Source organism: Pelobates fuscus, chromosome 4, assembly GCF_036172605.1.
Source record: "Pelobates fuscus isolate aPelFus1 chromosome 4, aPelFus1.pri, whole genome shotgun sequence".
NCBI lineage: Eukaryota > Metazoa > Chordata > Amphibia > Anura > Pelobatidae > Pelobates > Pelobates fuscus.
This window is the reverse complement of record NC_086320.1, coordinates 361,424,205-361,443,822: the sequence shown is the minus strand read 5'-3', so window position 1 is coordinate 361,443,822 and position 19,618 is coordinate 361,424,205. Positions and strand designations below refer to the sequence as shown.

Here is a 19,618-nt window from a genome sequence, read left to right as displayed (position 1 = left end):
CGCTATTGTTCGCTGGCGGACAGTTCGCGACATCACTAGTTATAATAATAGTAGTAGAGAGTATTGTAGGCTAGTTTTCTCACAGGTTTGAGATGCCTTGTTGGCAGCCATCGTCGTTCTAGGAACATATATCTAGGTAGTATCATAGCCTATGAGGAGAGTGCACAATTCTATGGGTTTGATTAAACATGTTTAACTATGGATCCACACCTGAGATCTGAGAGGGTATGTGATAGTATGCCACTGGCCCCTGTCACCTATTATATAGCCTTGGCTAACTGTGTTAGAGGGAGAATTCTATTGGTGCTACACCGTGCGATTAACAGAAATACAAGGTAAAAACAATATAAAACATTGGAGCGTACTATTGGCACTGGGTTACGAGAGGTCCATGGCAGAGCAAGTACACTGTATTTACAGCTAACCAATGCCCCTCAGTGGGTCTACACAGTCCCGATCAGTGAAATGTCCAGTCAGGCAGGGGAGGTGTAGGGCTTCATCTGTCCCTGGTGATCTCAGGTGAGTGCAAGCTTGTGGTGTGGCGTCGATCATAGCCTGGGACAGCGACCCTTCTCTTTGGTGTTTTGCCTTGTGTTGTACGGGAACTCTCAAGGGGTGCGTGTTGTGCTGATGGCGGTGGGATGCAGCCAGTACGAGTCGGTGGCATCCAGCCGACCTCTTTGCTTTCAGCGTTGTTATGATGATTTGCCTATTGGGCTGCAGCTGGATGTGGCACTTTATGTGAGTCGGCTGTGCTGTAGTGGTTCTCCTCCCACGGCTGCCTCGATGTGGGACCGTTACAGCTGTATTGCGGGCTGTTCTCCTTTTCTTAGTGTGAGCCAGTGCTTGTGCAGCTGCTAAGGGGCGGGAGACCCCGGTGGCGTGTGGTCGCTGTATAGAGATTACCTGTCTATGGGCTCCCGGTGCAAGCTTGTGTTGCCGCTTTGAATCAGCCGTCGGAGGTGAGTAGTCTTGCCTGCTGGCCCTCCATTGCCTCTCTTCGAGCTTGCGCCAGAATTCCATGACTATTGTGTCCAGCTTTGTGAGGGTCTCTTCCCTCGGGCCTTGTGGCGTGTTGTTAGGACTTGCGCCCGCCATCTTGGCTCCTGCCGATTCGTCCCTCATGAACGTGTGCTGGGTCATCGGGACAGTGGGTGGTTGGGAGTACGGTGTGGGTGCTGGAGCCGGGATAACCCCCGCCTTGCCGCGTTCACGTGTAACAGCAGGGTGGCCAGCAGGAAGATCGGCCGCTTCCTCCACGCTAGCCCCCCTATGTAGGCCCCAGTTGTGCATCGAGGCCATGTTGCTTGGTTTTCGTCCAAAAAGTTGCCTGGTGTTGCGGAGATGAAGCCAGCTTTTTTCCAGTCTTCAGGTATACGATTTTGATGAGGTAAAGTTCGAAATTTAGGCACTTTTGAAGCTTTTCATACGGAGCACACTCTGCATGCATCTGTGTAGGTTGGCAGCCAGGCCCTGCCCCCTTTTATATATATTTTTAAGGACACTTTAGGCGCTGCACCACTCCTTGTACTTTCATCTGTTTGTGAATGGGACAAAAGACACCGGCTCCGGTGATTTAGCTGCCGTTTGGACTATTCCAGTTATTGCTTAGCGCTGAATACCCTTTAGCTTTTTAGATATCATAGATGATGTAAATGGGATCATGATGGCAGCCCCAGAAAGGAAGAAACCATCTATTTTAGAATTAGCAAGTGGAAACATACATTTCAGCAATTTATAGATGGTTGAGAACTTCATCAGTGCAATACAGACTATTTATAAAATCTGTGATCTTTTTACCTGGTAATTTTGTCTGTGCATGACATTGTAACAAGCTGCTCCCCTGATAACACACCGTCCCATGTTTGCACCGGTGTCCGTGATCGAATAGGAATAGTTCCTTCTCCAGATTCAATCTTTGTGCGGAGGTGACACCGATATTTTCTCACTATGTGCTTGCATCGGTTTACTATTAAAAGACAAACATTTTATATGACTAAACAAACAAGCAAAACACAACTACGCAGAACCATATCATACCGTCCTTTACATATACCCACAGAGTGTCCATTGAGTATTAGTTTCACAAAATAGGGTGTTTTTGGAGCAATGGCAGATCGAACATTTTATGGCCACAATGTATAACTAAAGCCCAATTCTTTCATCTAAGATGAAATGTAGTGATGGTTTAGTATGATTGTGCCAAAATATACATGTTGTGTCACTCTGTTGATGAATGTTGCAGCATTGTAGCTGATTGGTCAATGGTTCATAACACGTTGAATATTTCATGTTGATTCAGACCATCCGAGTATAGGGCATATCATGTATATGCTTTGTGGTGCACAGCTATTCCAAGAGAGTATTTTTCAAAATTTACTTATAACCACTCATAGTGGTTATGTTGCCAAGAAACTCCAGCACCAAGAAACAGCCCCCTCCTCGGCAGCAAATTGTAAGTGAAAATTCAACATTGTCATTGAAGTCGATGAGGAGTCGATTTCAGGGTGAAGTGGGGACTATGGACCGAGAGATACAAGATAAAGGACAATGTATACTGTCTAGAGCTTTTCATTCCTCAAAAATTTATATAAAACATGGATGAATAAATGATAGATAACATTTATGTAAATGTATACAATTTGCATTCATTTATTTTAATTTAAGATTAACTGAAAAGTAATCCATACACCAGTCTGCCGTTTTCTTATATGTGTATCTAAATGACAACTGGTTGAATTAGGACAACAAGTGAACTTCTCTACAAATTATTCTGAACGCACCAGAAGATTTGGAAAGAACATTATATATTATTATAAAGCCGTTACAATATTTCTGCAGCTCGCTAACAAAATAAATAAACACATGACAATATGGTTTTTGCACGTGTACCTGAAAAACATTTAATTTAGTCATATTATGTGCTATGCAGCCTGTATTAAAATGAATATTGTATATATCTTTTCATAATGCCCACAGATCCTGGATTCTAAGTTAGTTTTCTTTTTTTGCTGAATATTTAAAGTGTTTTGAATTAAGGGAACACTATAGTCACCTAAATTACTTTAGCTAAATAAAGCAGTTTTAGTGTATAGATCATTCCCCTGCAATTTCACTGCTCAATTCAATGTCATTTAGGAGTTAAATCACTTTGTTTCTGTTTATGCAGCCCTAGCCACACCTGACCTGGCTATGATTGACAGAGCCGGCATGAAAAAAATACTGGTTTCACTTTCACACAGATGTAATTTACCTTAAATAATTGTATCTCAATCTCTAAATTGAACTTTAATCACATACAGGAGGCTCTTGCAGGGTCTAGCAAGCTATTAACAAAGCAGGGGATAAGAAAATCTTAATTAAACAGAACTTGCAATAAAGAAAGCCTAAATAGGGCTCTCTTTACAGGAAGTGTTTATGGAAGGCTGTGCAAGTCACATGCAGGGAGGTGTGACTAGGGTTCACAAACAAAGGGATTTAACTCCTAAATGGCAGAGGATTGAGCAGTGAGGCTGCAGGGGCATGTTCGATACACCAAAACTGCTTCATTAAGCTAAAGTTGTTCAGGTGACTATAGTGTCCCTTTAATAATATGAATAGTAATAATTTCAGTGTTTTGAATTAATAATATGAATATTAATAATTTCAGTGATGGTGCTTGGAGCCTCTGTGTGCAGAATTTCCCTATGAAACATGGCACATACAGAGATATTTAATGATGATGCAGGAGGTGGAAACTTCACCCCAGGCAGCGCCATTAGTAAGTCATTACCAAGCCCGAAACTGAATGAATGACTGGCGGGATCAGAATCCAGCTTTTCCAGAAGTTGGACGAACCTGGAGAAACCCTTTCAGGAAGATAACTTCCGCATGAAAAATGAACGAAAAAAGTTAGAAAATGAATCTTACAATCAGATGTGATCTCATAAGGTGAATTTATCCTTGCGTCTCCACATGGTGAGGTGCTAATATACAAGTGAAACATGACGTTTTCTTTCAGCCTGTAGCCTCCTTCTTTCAATCTAATGAAAATAGACCGCTCCCAATCCGTTCTTTGCTTGCTGTTAAAAGATGAGTAAGACGTTATCTTTACTATTTATCCACATTGTTTCTTGACTTCCTTTCATGCAATTCTACATACAGTTGTGCAGTTTTTAAAACAATTCTGATAGGACACTCGATCCAATCACATAACTGTTACTGAAATTGTAATTGTTTGGGAATTTCAATTTTTTTATGCCATTATAGTTTTTTTTTTTTTTTTAAAACAAAGCTAATTTAGAAAAAAAAAAAATCCAGTTTGACTAGTTTGCCTGCAAAAATCTAAATTCTCTATAAATTCCCATTAATTTGCAGTTTATTTAATTACCCTGAGAATGTGGATCAAATCAGGCCACTGTGCAGAATGTTTCTAAATCAATAAATAAAATATGGGAAAACTATACAATTTGTAAGCAGCTGTATTGCAAAAGATAGACATAGGAAAAACGTTATTTCACAAAAATAACAATAGATTTTAACAATACATTGGAAATGTTTCATGCATTAAAATTAATTTCTTCAGCATCGCCAAAGGAGGAACACAATAAACCCCCTATGAAATTTTAGAATTTGAATTTGAAAGGTATATTTTTAAAAGTAATTTGGAAGGGCTCTATCCACATTGACCCTTGTTCCTCATGGTGTCAGGATATAGAAGGATGAACCATTTGTAGGTCTCTCTTGTTTAACTCTTGGCCCTCCATGGATATATCTAAATATATTGTATTTCTTTAATGACATCTGTGCTGCATCTGTCCCCAAAAGAATTTAAAAATAGCTTAAATGTAAAAAAAAAAAATCTGGAAAAATAATTTTGACAAACTGAATTTCCTTCCGTATAGTTTAGTCCACAACACGTCCTCACACAAAGTCTTGTTTAAAACAAGATCCCACACTGGTAAAGATATACAAACCCTGGAACTGAGTTCATGTGTTATGTGGCTACAATGGCTATGTGTGCTACCTTTTCCAATGCAACCAATCTGTCCTAGAATTACACTCACACTATGTGCTAAAAAGCCTAAATTTTAGACTGAACATTTTCCAAAGTCCATTACTACACGGATTTTTACAGGAAAAGAGTTGATTTTGTTACATCTAGAGAGTTTCGTGAAAGCCTTCAGCAAAAAAAAAAAAAAAAATCCTGATTAATCATTCTACTCAGAGGTTACAATATCCATCACTATCAAATTACTTTCCATATCAGCACTTTCATTATGTCTGGATAAATTAGATGGTATAGTTCTTGGCAGATATAGTGTTTCAGCATTTCAAACTCTTCCATTGTAGATTCCTAACGTAATAAGTTAATTTGTTTATGTGTTATTAGGTTATGCCCCTCTGGAGTATGCTGTGGTGTTTTTTTTGGCCCTTTGTAAATCCGTAATAACAGTGGTTTGTCAGAAACACAAGGCACTTTGAATACAGTGTAAGTATAAACAGCATTTACTTCACCGCGGGAGACAGAAAATCTAGTTTTCTATCAGGCATTTAGCTAGAGTCAGTTCGTTTCAGCGTTTTACATGAATTATGTAAACAAATATCTAAAACTATCCATCGACTTGGGCTAATCTAATTCTTCGTGAAAGAAAATATGCTTTCATGAACAGAACATTTGAAGATGAAAGTATATTAAATTGCATTCCGTTCCTCAGTATATTGGCCACTCAGCAACACAGAACTAATAAACAGCTCCATAAAAAAAGCCATGGATCAGACATCTAGACAACGGATTTGTCCCATGGCAGATCATATGCCATTTTACAGCCATCAACAGACTTCAATTTACCTTAAATGGAGTTCCAACTGAGTATAAAGGTAGTGAAGAAACGCTCTACGGACGACAATCTCTGCGTGACAGTCGTTGACCACCAGACCTTGGTCATTAAGGTATTCTCCATTGATACATTTAGTTCCAGACGATAATGCAATGACCTGTGCTTGCCTGAGATCCAAACCTGTGAACAGAAAATGGGGGGGCAACATTACACAAGGCGAACAAATATTTACCCGATGGGTGTTTGATATTGCAATACTGTGGTTATGGACTACATAACCCGCAATGCTTAGCCAGAGAAGGAAAGCATGTTGAATAGCTTCAGTGTCAGCGGTCCCTCAATAAGCTCAATCTTTATCTCCACTAGTCCATTAAATCCATATCTGCATGAATCTATTTGTCACACATCATGTCCACTAATCTACTATAGTTACACACTAACCAACTGAACCTGATGGAATTATACTCCACACAGTTGTCATGGACTACATTAACTTAAAATCTACTACATCTATATCTATTTCAGTACACTATAATTTTTTTGTGAACATCTTGTTCGGTAGGCCTCTGCTGAATATCATCCTCAGCCATTGATTAGCAGTCAGCAAAGAAACAGTGAGGTCGATAGTATACAAATCTTTTGCAAACTGCATCCTCTCTAATACATTAGATCTCAATCTCTACCAGTCCATTGCAGCTTCTCTTTATTTCATCAATTATTTCCGAAAGTTTCCTCCATTTGGAAAACTACTATCCGACTTCAACATATCTATCCCCAATAATCTTCTAGTCCACCTAGGATGTGCATCTGAGGAGTCCGGAACTCATTCGTTTCAATATACGTCCTATATTGTCACATATAGCACTGGTATCCACAGACACACAGAATCAAAGTTCTGTAACAATTTAGCAATACGACCTACTGCATCCAACATCCAACTTTAACAATCTCAGATTCTAAGTAGGTGTCACGTATACATCCTCTCCATATGCTATGCACAACATAAATCACCTTCCCAGGGGTAGCAGAAGTGCTGCTCAGCTGTCCTACGCGCACACGTTTTAAGGGTCAAAGGCCAGGGACGCCCAATCGGATATTTAAACTCACTCATTTCTTCTACTCATTGCCCTGTCGTGGTTTCCCTTTGCTGGTTATCCGAGAGTGTGTTCCTGATTGTGTTTCTTTGGTTATTGACTTTGGCTTTGTTCTGATTTCCCTGATTTGTGGTGTCCATGACTATTGGCTATTCCTTGCAACTGTGTTTTGTTCTGTGTTCCTGACCTCGGCTAGTATTTCGACTATTCTCTGGTACGTAAAGTCCGCCATTCTAAGGTCCGGTTAGACGTTATCCTTATTCCTAAGTGTGATACTAATACTGCATGTTGGATCTGTTGTATTACTGACAGTAGGTTATAGAAAAATACTTTCTACACAGATATAGAAGATCCTTGAATTTTAGCTACATTTTCTTATGATTGTTTCAATAGAAATTTGAGATGATTGCTATGACACAGTAGTTATGATTCAGCTAGTGTTAAGTACAGTTTTCAAGTCTTTGGCTTACCCTGCGCAATTTGATATCTCCCGCAGACAATATCACTAATTATTAGATAAAAAAAAGCTTGTGACAAAGTTGCCTTGTTCAATCAATAACTACATCCTTGGAGAACACATACTATTATGAGGCAATAAACATCTCCCACAGCGTTGGAGAAACGACCAGAGTTGTTTATGGGCTTCTAAAACTACCGCTGATGGCTACAGAGGCCTTATAAATATACCCATCACTAGACGTACTAAATAAAATGAAGGACTCATTTTTATTTCTTTGCTACTTTAGTTGGCAAAATAGACTGCAAATAAATCATATTTCGTGCTCCACCCTTACTTCAGCGCTATAAAAGCCAAGAAACAGTTTTGCAATGTATTTTTTTTTTCTTAGCATGAATAAACAGCAAAATAGGCCCCTGGATCACCGGCAGTTAACTCTTTTTAGGATGGGTTTTGCAAAGAAAGCTTTGTGGTTGTCTGGAGCAGAACGCTTGCGCTCACAGGAATCTGGCCTCAGTATAATGTGTGTGCATAAATACATCGCAATAGTAATATTTAATGCAGTAATTACAGGCCTCAGAGTGCCGTGGTTTGAAGTGACATATTAAACCGCGTACAGGCGCTCGGTCGTGCAAGAGGTACTTTGAGCACAATGCTTCACTGGCCGCATTACTGTGTACTGAAAAATAACACCTCTCAGAAGTTAAAATATATAAAGGAGCCTGGTGTACATGAAAAATGTAGACTTTTAGCTTTCACTGTGTACAATGATAGGAGAACAAACAAGTCGTTCCATGGTGCTAAATGCATGTTAAATAGTTATAGCGCAACCATTAGCTGATACTGACCGTCAGCTGTCAATCACACAGTGGGGAATGAGCCAATACAACAAGTCCATAATAGCAGTGATCACTGGCACGAACCTTTGAGGAGTATCCAATTTATGATTTTTTTTTATTATTATTATTTATAGGGTGCTAATATATTCTCCTCTAGACTGTGATCTTGTTCGTGCAGTGTCCTCAAAAAACACTTGCGCTCGCTAACATTTGCAATACTGTGACTCTTATTTGCTGACTTATCCCAACACTACAAATGGCTCTGAGTCACCATGGCATATGTTGGCACTATTTAAAACTAATAATAATAATTAATGCAGACATGGGTAGGGGTGTGCCAGCTGCATATGATTCCATATCAGATTATATTTCCCTATATAGCACAGATAACTTGCTATAGCCAGGAAACGGTACTTATATTGTAATTAATATTTTCCCATTCGGTGGAATTTTTTGGAAGCCACATTCATTAAAATATCATGAGGTTGAATACAACCTAGAGGTTTATTTTTCGCTATGCAAATACAGACACTCCTATTCAGCTTTTTTCCCCATCCTGTCTATTTTGGCCTAAATGGCCTTTGACAGTTCTCTACAACTCCCAGTTTAATGATCATGGAATTTATTTTTTGTGTCACTTTATTATAAAATACGGCAATGTTTTACCATGTGCGTATACAACATAAATGCTCTTCTTTCCTATTAACCCCTTAGTGGCTAAGATTTAAAGTAATACTCCATTGCAGATACATTGTATATGAAAAATGAGCACACAATAGCTGCAGATCTTGTATCTGCAGCTCGTGTAAGCCTTCCCCTTTTTCCCGGGCTCTGACCTTTTTGTTTACTTGATTATCCATTCTCTTTTAAATGTAAATAAAAGGTTTAGCAAATGACATTAAAATCTAGTTTAGACAAGGCACAGCCAGGGCAAACATTTCATGTTAGGAGGAGGAAGAGAAACATTGTTTCATTTCTCCTCTTCTCTTTATGCTCTCTCAATGCTGTGCAAAGCACACAGTCTACTCTATAACAATAATGAAGAGTGCCAAGATGGAGTAGACCAGCCGCAAGATACAGAGGGTAGATTACCACATTTTAATACATTTTTCACACCTTACAAATGCGTGTTTGTGAAATATAGGGATAGGTAAACAAAACATTAAAAATCCACGGATATGACAGTTCCCCTTTAAAAACGTTATCTGCAAATCATGTAGCATAAATAGATATGTCTATAATGATGTTTATATGTCTTTAGTCCAAATGTTTTTTCAAAATTTTAAGATTACAGTCATATCAAAATGTATCATATAAAAAATCCCAGCTGCTCCCATGATGCTTTCCAACCTAACTTTGTCTACCATTTTATCATACACACAAATATCTATCTATCTATCTATCTGTCTGTCTGTCTGTCTGTCTGTCTGTCTGTCTGTCTGTCTGTCTGTCTGTCTCTCTATCTATCTATCTGTCTGTCTGTCTGTCTCTCTATATATCTTTCTGTCTGTCCAGGGCCGGCGCGTCCATAAGGCGGCACAGGCGGCCGCCTTAGGGCGCACCGGCTCCGGGGGCGCAAGATTTCAGTGACCGGCAGGAGGTAAGCTCTCCCTCCTGCCGGCCACCATCTCCGCCCCCAGTGCGGCAGGGCTGCGATCAGGCGCTGCGAGGGAGCTCTAACCTCTCTGCTCTGCTCCCTCGCGCGCTGTCTAGTGATGCTGCGGGAGCCGGAATATGACGTCATATTCCGGCTCCCGCGGCATCAGCAGACAGCCCGCGAGGGAGCAGAGCAGAGAGGTTAGAGCTCCCTCGCAGCGCCTGATCGCAGCCCTGCCGCACGCTGCCCAGCAGCCCCACTGGACCCCAGGGAATGATCCACACCAGCTCTCCAGGTAGGGAGGCTGGGTGGATATTATTTATGTATTAAAATAATTTGTGAATGTATGTGATGTGTCTGTGTGTGAGAGTGTCTGTGTGTGTGAGTAAGTGTCTGTGTGTGTGAGTGAGTGTCTGAGTGTCTGTGTGTGTGTGAGTGTCTGTGTGTGTGAGTGTCTGTGTGTGTGAGTGTCTGTGTGTGTGTGTGAGTGTCTGTTTGTGTGAGTGTCTGTGTGTGTGTGAGTGTCTGTGTGTGTGTGAGTGTCTGTGTGTGTGTGTGAGTGTCTGTGTGTGTGTGTGAGTGTCTGTGTGTGTGTGAGTGTCTGTGTGTGTGTGTGTGTGTGTGTGTGTCTGTGTGTGTGTGTGAGTGTCTGTGTGTGTGTGTGTGTGTGTGTCTGTGTGTGTGTGTGTGTGTGTCTGTGTGTGTGTGTGAGTGTCTGTGTGTGTCTGTGTGTGTGTGTGAGTGTCTGTGTGTGTCTGTGTGTGTGTGAGTGTCTGTGTGTGTGTGTGTGAGTGTCTGTGTGTGTGTGTGAGTGTCTGTGTGTGTCTGTGTGTGTGTGAGTGTCTGTGAGTGTGTCTGTGAGTGAGTGTGAGTGAGTGTCTGTGTGTCTGTGAGTGTGTGTCTGAGTGAGTGAGTGTGTGTCTGTGAGTGAGTGAGTGTCTGTGTGTCTGAGTGTGTATGTGTCTCTGTGTGAGTGTGTGTCTGTGAGTGTCTGTGAGTATGTGTCTGTGTGTGTGTGTGTGTGTGAGTGAGTATGTGAGTATGTGTCTGTGTGTGTGTGTGCGTGCGTGAGTGAGTGTATGTGTTACTGTGAGTGACTGTGTGTCTGTGAGTGACTGTGTGTGAGTGTATGTGTGTCTGTGAGTGTGTGCGTGAGTGTGTGCGTGAGTGTATGTGTGTCTGTGAGTGTGTGCGTGAGTGTATGTGTGTCTGTGAGTGTGTGCGTGAGTGTATGTGTGTCTGTGAGTGTATGTGTGTCTGTGAGTGATTGTATGAGTGTTGCATGTGAGTGTGTCAGTGTATGTGTGTGTCTGTCAGTGTGTGTTTGTGAGTGTCTGTCAAATCAGTGAGAGTATCTTTGTCATTGAGTCTGTGTGTGACTATCAGTGTGTCTGTCAATGAGTGTCAATCAGAGTGTGTGTGTCAGATCAGTGAGTCTCTGTGTTTGTCATTGAGTGTGTGTGACTGTCAGAAGAACACTAAGGGACAGGGAAGGGAGGGGACCAATAATGGACGGGGAGAGGGGCTGGTTAAGAGGCACATAGGTGAAGATGTTATTTTTGAATGGTGGGGGGGGGGAGGGCGGAAAAATACATCTTCGCCTATGTACCCAAAAATCCTTGCACCGGCCCTGTGTCTGTCTGTCTGTCTGTCTCTCTATCTATCTCTGTCTATCTGTCTATCCACGCTGTAGCTCAGAAAACAGTTCATAAACAGCACTACCATACATAAAAAAAGGTTATTGCTGCTATATGCATCAGACAAGAAGAAAAAGTGCAATTTCACAGAGCGGTAGATCACACTAAAGCCGCAGGTCAAGATTTATCTGTGTTCTAAATTCAGTCTGACTTTGAGCAATTGCCTCTGTGCTTAAAATATGGGACAATGAATGATTTCTCTTACACCCTGTTACTTCTGCTAACATATTGTTGGTTTTACACCTCTTGTGTCTGATAAGCATTCACGTATACAATGATTTTGTAAACAATAAACAAACAGAAAATCCTGTCGGCATAGACATGTCTTTTTTTTCAATGTGCCACTCTATAATTCATTTGATATTTATATACTATATATTTATTATCAAAGTAGTGGTAGCTAGATGACAATCTCCCCAAAACGCTAAAAATTACAACTTAAATTTGAACTTTTTCCTTTAGTCAAAGATACGGCTAGTAGATATTTAATACTTATCTCGAACATTAATGATGTCTTATACATTTGTTAATATATATGCGTCGAACTATAATCCAGTGAGTTTCCTGGATGAGATCATAGAGAAGGTGGATGAATTAGCATATAGTAATATTGTTTTTAGTGGAGATTTTAACTGTGTAGTGGATCCTAAAGTGGACAAAAGTCACAAATATACTAGGGAACAGAATTATCAAAAGCCTAATTTGGGGGAGTTTTCTGAATTCCCAAGCAGAAACTCCCCATTTGATTGTTGGAGGAATTTGAATCCTACTGAGAAAGACTAAACTTTTTTTCTCACATGTCCACCAGACCTATAGATTTGTTCTTGGTTAAAGCTGAATTCCTAGGATCAATTATTGAGTCAAATATTGGATCTATAGCTATATCGGACCACGCCCCGGTATTTATTAATATTAAATTATAATATAACTTTAGAACAAGGACCAGATAGAGAATAAATAAAAACCTTTTTAATTTTGAACATAATATTAATAAATACTCATCCGAATTTGAATATTTCTTAAAGGATCACTATAGGATCAGGAACACAAACATGTATTGCTGACCCTATAGTGTTAAAACCACCACCAGTAAAAATCTTACTGTATTCAAACCTGCAGCTGTAACTCTGCATTCTGTTAGAACTCAGAAAAAAAAAGTCTGCTGACATCATCACAAGTGGTAGCCTGATCCAATCACAATGCTTCCCCATATGATTGACTGAGACTGACAAGCTGGCAGATCAGGGGCAGAGCCAGCATGATTCAAGCACAGCCCTGGCCAATCAGCATCTCCTCATAGATATGAATTGAATCAATGAATCTCTATGAGGAAAGTTCAGTGTCTGCATGCAGAGGGAGGAGATACTAAATGTTTGGATGCATTTTAGGCAGCCATGACCCAGGAAGGATCTCTAACAGCTATCTGAGGAGTGGCCAGTGAAGTTATCACTAGGCTGTAATGTAAACACTGCATTTTCTCTGAAAAGACAGTATTTACAGCAAAAAGCCTTCAGGTAATGAGTCTACTCACCAGTACAAATTCAATAAGCTGTAGTTGTTCTGGTGACTATAGTGTCCCTTTAAATATAAATGATAATGGTGAAGTTTCCACCTCAATGGTGTGGTGTACCTTTCAAAGCTATGCGAGAGGCCTAGTGATAAAGTTAGGTCCAGAATTAAAGCGGAAATTGAAGGATCTCTGCAAGATTTAACCCTCTGATGAGCTGCGGGCGAAACGCGCGCGTCAGGGGCTCCTCGAAGATCCACTGCTGCTGGTATTTACTGCAACACCTTCCCCCTCTGCACCACGGGTTAAGCGGCATTTTGGTCTTCGAATGAACTTCCAGACTGTGTAATATTGGGACTAGAACCCTCGGTATAATTGCCCCGGCTAGTTGTTAGCCGTAGCACCGATCTATTGTAAGGTTACCCAGCCGGTCTAATACTTAGATCCCATTTCACTCAGTCGGTTGTTTGACCTTTTATGCATTAGTAACTGTATCTACATCATTCGTGCTAGTAATTGTTTCTATTGTGACCTTACCGGCACATTGTTACAGTGTATCCAATTGATATGCACTATTAATTGTATCTACATTGTTATTGCTAGGAATTGTTTCTATTGTGACCTTTCCCGGCACATTGTTACAGTGCACTTAACTGGTAGTACTAGGCGCCATCTAGGCTCCTTAGTACTTTGAGCAAAAGAATCTCTTTCTTTGCACAAACTGAATTTGTACATGGAGCACACTGAAAACTTCTGAACAGTTCCTCCTGTACCTTTGTGACACTATTATGATGACTATTTATACATTTCATCGTATTTAGTACTTTACATATATTCCTTCGAGCATTTAAGTGGGGGTGCATTATCCTATCGGGTTTGCATCCGGAAAGGCTTTCTACCATTATACATCCTCCTGCGAAGCATACTGACACTCTGCATATAATTTGGGTCTTTTTCCAGCCGTGGGCAAATTAGCGATCTTAAGTTTATAGGTCTCAGCCCTAGGCTAGTTACCCCCCAGCTTTATTATCGTTTTTGATTAACTCTGTATCTCACTATCTTCAGGGATATGATCTGTGCCACCAAGGTTGTTAGCCGTGTTATCCAACCATTTAGCTGCTGATGCCCGATATACACGGAATGTAGAAGGTTTTCACTAGGTACCATCTATTTTGCCCATATGCATCCTAATATCTACACCGATACCATGCTATTTAGGGCTATATATTATCACCAATAGATCTAAGGTGGTGTGTGACACATTATAACGACAAGCTGGGTTAACTATTTGTATGACCCAAAGGTCTGCTCTCAATCATATGGTCAGGACCAATTAATTTGAAAGACTGACCAATTCAGGAAATAAGAAAATATTGCTTACTTACAGTCTCGTACGAAATTAACCTGTGACATCATATTTCTTGTTAAAGTGTCTCCCCCATATGACTAACTGTATGTTGTGCACATCAATTTGAGCATGAATCATCAAGTGTATGGACTTTCCAGGACTACATATTAGTCCTGAGTACCTGAAAGTTTTTCCATATCACTCGTGATATATGCACACCAACAAACTATATCCATACAGTATAAATCATTATCTGCTGTGATGACACCTAGGACCTTTTAGGACCGAATCTCAGCTTTGTGCATGCATAGAGATTTTTTTTCTCTGAGGAGACTGATAACTATAGCACGGCTCCTCTTTTATTATATCTGAGGTGGCGAATTCCACCTTTGATTTTTAAGAAGTAATTAAAAGTTATGTATTAATTCATTTATTCATATTGTGTTACACTGAGAGTGGCAACTTTCACGTTTTAAAGGCTTTATTAAAAGTTATGTATTAAGTTACCACAGGGCACTTGCTATTCTTCTTTTTGTGCTTCACTACATTTGTAGTTCCCTGAGGGTTAACCCCTTGCCTACAAGTGCCCTTCTCCAGCTTCCAGGCTCCTTCTTTTTCCTCTGCAAGATTTAAGTTTAAATTAGCAATTAAAGAACGATTAAGTAAAGTTAAGGTCAATAGTGAATAAATGAAAGAAATAGCCAGCTGAAGAGAATCTATTAAAGATAGAATATACGATAAGGTAAATAAGTATATTGTTTTTCTCAAACATAATACATAATCATAATACTAATAAAATAAACAAAGACCTCTCAAATAAAATCAAGAACCACCTTAAAGACAAATCTATAAAAAACTAAATAAGTATAGGAGATAAACATCTCCAAAGGATATTGCTCAAGCATCTGTAGACTGTTATAGATCACTATATAATCTAAGAGATGTAGAGAAAAGCAATAAGGAAATGGAAGAATTTTAACCCCTTAAGGACACATGACATGTGTGACATGTCATGATTCCCTTTTATTCCCCAAGTTTGGTCCTTAAGGGGTTAATTAGCCTCCAACTACCGAAAGTGAACCAAAGAATATTAGACCTATTAAATGCCCCATTTCTATTAACAAAGCCCTTGGCCCGCTATTTTCTATAAAAAGAATTTCTAGAACTATTGCCCCCATTCTTTTGAAAGTATTTTTAGAGAACCCCTTTCCCAATTAAATGCTGTTGGCATCAATTATTCCTATTCTAAAAATGGCAAAGATCCATAACTTAGAGGCACCAGAAAAACCCACCTTAATAAACTTAATACAGTGTATAACTCGTTCTGCCGATTTGTGCTACAATGTAATTACAGGACCCACCATTGTGACATGCTAAAAGAACTAAACTGGCTGTCACTGGAATCCAGACGCACCCTTCATCTTTCCAGCCTTGTGTTTAAGAGCCTTTCTGGGAAGCTCCTACCCTACCCTAACCCTACCTGTAACCCTAACCCTACCCCTAACTCTACCCCTAACCCTAACCCAATACCCCTATCCCTACCCCTAACCCCTACCCCTACACCTAACACTGACCCTAACCCCTAACCCTAATCCTGCCCCTACCACTAACCCTAACTATACCCCTACCCCTACCCCTAACCCTAACCGTACCCCTAACCGTACCCCGGTTTTCTGTAGGGGTAGGGGTAAGGTTAGGGGAAGGGTTAAGGGTAGGGGCAGGGTTAGGGGTAAGGTTAGGGTTAGATTCATGTCATCATCCCGTAATTTTCCCTCCCTCTCTTGTTTTACCACTTTTCAGATTTTCAAAGAACTTCGGCACTTCCAAAATTTGGCACTTTGGCAATTCGGTTCGGTTTGGCACTTCCGAAATTCGGCACTTCTGCAATTCGCCACTTTGGCAATTCAAATCACTTTGGCACTTCCAAAATTCGGCACTTTGGATCCCAATTTATACTTATTAATCCTATGAATTAGATTAAATATCCTATGTGTATTGTCCGTGGTGCTTTTCTCCTTGACATAACCCGATTGATCAATATTAATTAAATCATTAATAACCTCCTTAAGTCGATTAGACATAATTTGGGAGAAAATGTTCATGTCTATATTAATGAGGAATATTGGTCTGTAATTAGTGATAAGTTATTTATTTATAAAATGTTTTACCAGGAAGGATACATTGCGATTTCTCTCGTTTTCAAGTATGTCCTGGGTCCACAAAACATTGCATTGATACAATAGGGTACAATAAAATGCAAAAACAATATTAATACACAATATATACAAAATTTAACATAGAACAGGTAGGAAATATAAAATCAACCATGACAGGTGCATTCTGTTTTGAGATATGTAGAGAGGGATCTCTAAAAGGATTTTAGGCTTGGGGAAGATTTGAAAGTGTGCGGCAGGTCGTTCCATAATTGTGGTGCTCTGTAGCAAAAAGGAGGATTGAGCTGCTTTCTTTGTGTATTGAGGTAGACTAAATAAAGTGCTGGTACTCGATTGGAGTTTATAAGAGGTGGGAACAGCAGGGAGAGAGTTAGGGGTAGGGGTTGGGCTTCAGATAGGGGTAGGGGTTGGGCTAGTGGTAGGATTAGGGGTAGGGTTAGTGGTAGGGTTTGGGGTTAGGGTAGGGTTAGGGGTTAGGGAATTGCTGAAGTCCTAAATTGCCGAAGTCCCGAAGTGCCCAAGTCCCGAACTGCTGAAGTCCCAAATTTCGGAAGTGCCGAACTGAAGTGTCAAAGTGCCGAATTGCCGAAGTCCCGAATTGCAGAAGTCCTGAAATTTGGAAGTGCCGAACCGAAGAGCCGAATTGCCGAAAGTCCTGATATGCTGAAGTCCCGAATTTCGGAAGTGCCGAACTGAACCAAATTTTTTGCCCATGCACATCCCTTTATCCCAATATATTCTGTAGAAAAGCTTTGATGTCTTTAAACTCCATGAAGCCAGCATGGTATCACACCTATCCATGTGGGTAAATTCGGAAAATCAATTATGGTCCATTTTAGAACAGGAAGACAGCCCAAGATGCAAACTTTATATACTATTTTGGATTGGTATTTTTAAGCTGGGTAAGGTTGATATGGATGTATGAATTTTTAGTAAAAAACTAGAGCTACAGGATACATTAGTCCACAATGTCCCTCTAGAGCTGCTACAATATTTAATGGAAGATATAAATGTGCAGATGTGGCTTCAACACGGTATAATTAAGATTTCAGACTTATGCTATACGAATAACCTTATCTCGTTTACGCAGCTACAAGTAAAATATAACCTTCCATCTAAATATCTTTTTTTAAATCTGAGAATTGTCCAAAACAATACTGCATAACCACAATATAGACCCTTTTATAAATTTGTTTAAAACGAAGGGATTGATTTCTAGATCTATTTAATTGTTAGAATCAATGGAACAAGTATCCCAAATAGCCCCATTTATGAAATGGGAATGAGATCTTGGGAAAACTCTCAATCTTTCGGATTGGACTAAAGCTACATGATTGGTTAAGCGCTGTATACATAGTGTATCAAGTTGCGAACTACATTTGAAAATAATTTATAGGTGGTATATGGTCCCAGCTAGATTACATAAAATGTAATCTGTATATTCCCACAAGTGTTGGAGATGTGGTCTGGAAGTGGGATCCATGTTTCATGTTTGGTGGGAGTGTAGAGGTTTGATGAATATTAAAACTCAACTGTATAATCTCATAAACTCCTTATTCTTGGAGATAAAATTAATTTCCCATCTAATGTTTATTTTTAACATAGAATTTCCATCCCAGGACAAGAGTCAAAATTATTTTCTCACTCATATATTTTTTCAGCTAAAATTTGCATAGCAAGGGCTTGGAAAAGTATATAGCCCATACCATGGAAGGAGATTATGGAACAAATAGATTTTCAGTATAAAATGGAACATAACTTTATCTCTAATGTAGGTCCTTGGATGTCTTATGCAAAAGTGTGGTCACCCTGGACAACCTATAGAGATTACTACTATGGCTCTTTCAGTATGTAACTTGGCCCCATGTCGACTATCAATTTTTGTATTTTATACTTTTTTGTTACCTTGTTCTTGTTTTTGAAAAAATATGGTTACCATGGGGAATCCAATCTATAGAGATAATTACTATGGCTCTTTCGGTGTGTAATATGGCCTCATGTCGACTCTTTTTTTGTGTTTTGTACTTTTTTCTTTTTTTTTCTTTGTCCGTGTCAATTTGAATTGAAATATTGTAAAGTGGAGGAGAACATGTCTATATATACTATTTTAATCAATACTATTATAATCACTTCAGAAATCAGACATTTTCAGTTCCCTTACATAGCTCAAGGTCTGGGCCCTCGGGGACCCATCACCAAGCTGTCAAAGTGTGTCTGTGAGTGAGTGTGTATCTGTTAGTGAGTGTGTGTGTCTGTCAGTGTGTGTCGGTCAGTGAACGTATGTCACTGTATGTGAATCTGAGAGTGTGTGCCTGTCAGTGAATGGGTGTGTCAGAGTGTGTCTGTCAGTCAAACTGCGTGTTCATCTTAAACAGATAAGGGCAGGGCAAACTCAGAGGGGGGTACCTGAGTTTTGACATACGTAGGGCAGCAAATATCCAAAATACACCACTGCCCACACACATGGGTAATTTTTTAGCCACCCTCCTGAGGGTGCAGGAGGGTGGCTGGTGCTGTTGGGAGTCGGTCTAGCGGAGAGGAGGAGACCAGCTGTCATTTCCTCCCCGCACTCACTGGAAAACAGATCTGCCATATTGGGGATTAGAGTTGTGCGGACAGCAGGTGAGCTCGCTCGTAGCATACTTAGCCTCATGGAAATTGTTCTAACCAGAAAAAGGGGGAATGCTTATCAAGAAGACTGCTGTTGAGTGTATCCGCTTAAATGCCATGAAATTCCTTCAAAGTGAAGCAAGACATGGTCAAACATGAACGGGCATTGTAGTTTAAACAGTCCTCTTGTCACTAGATGACACCATATTTATTGGAATATGATATTTTTTATTTAAGACATAAATGTATATGAAACATTTGTCTAGCTTTTTGACTGAAATTTATTTAGTATTCTAACATTTTTTTTTTTAATTCCTCTCATTTGGGTTAGTACACCCCACTTAATTCTGATTGTAAACTTTTTTGAGCTGGGTCCTTGTTACCTCTTGTTCATACTTGCCCAATTTTGTTTGTCATCATTTATAAAGGGCTGTAAAAGGCTGTTGAATATATTGGCACTTTATAAATAAACATTT

At 39.8% G+C, this 19,618-nt stretch overlaps 1 protein-coding gene across 1 annotated transcript in view; it reads right to left on the bottom strand.

The window, feature by feature from the left end:
• The window catches only part of ADARB2 (adenosine deaminase RNA specific B2 (inactive)), a 495,819-nt gene that overhangs the window by 62,201 nt on the left and 414,000 nt on the right, over positions 1 to 19,618 (bottom strand). Inside the window, exons 6-8 of the mRNA XM_063452650.1 lie at positions 5,831 to 5,999; positions 3,910 to 4,061; positions 1,801 to 1,969 (exon numbers count right to left, since the gene is read on the bottom strand). Coding sequence (XP_063308720.1) covers positions 1,801 to 1,969; positions 3,910 to 4,061; positions 5,831 to 5,999 — 490 coding nt within the window. The remainder of the gene's footprint in view (positions 1 to 1,800; positions 1,970 to 3,909; positions 4,062 to 5,830; positions 6,000 to 19,618) is intronic.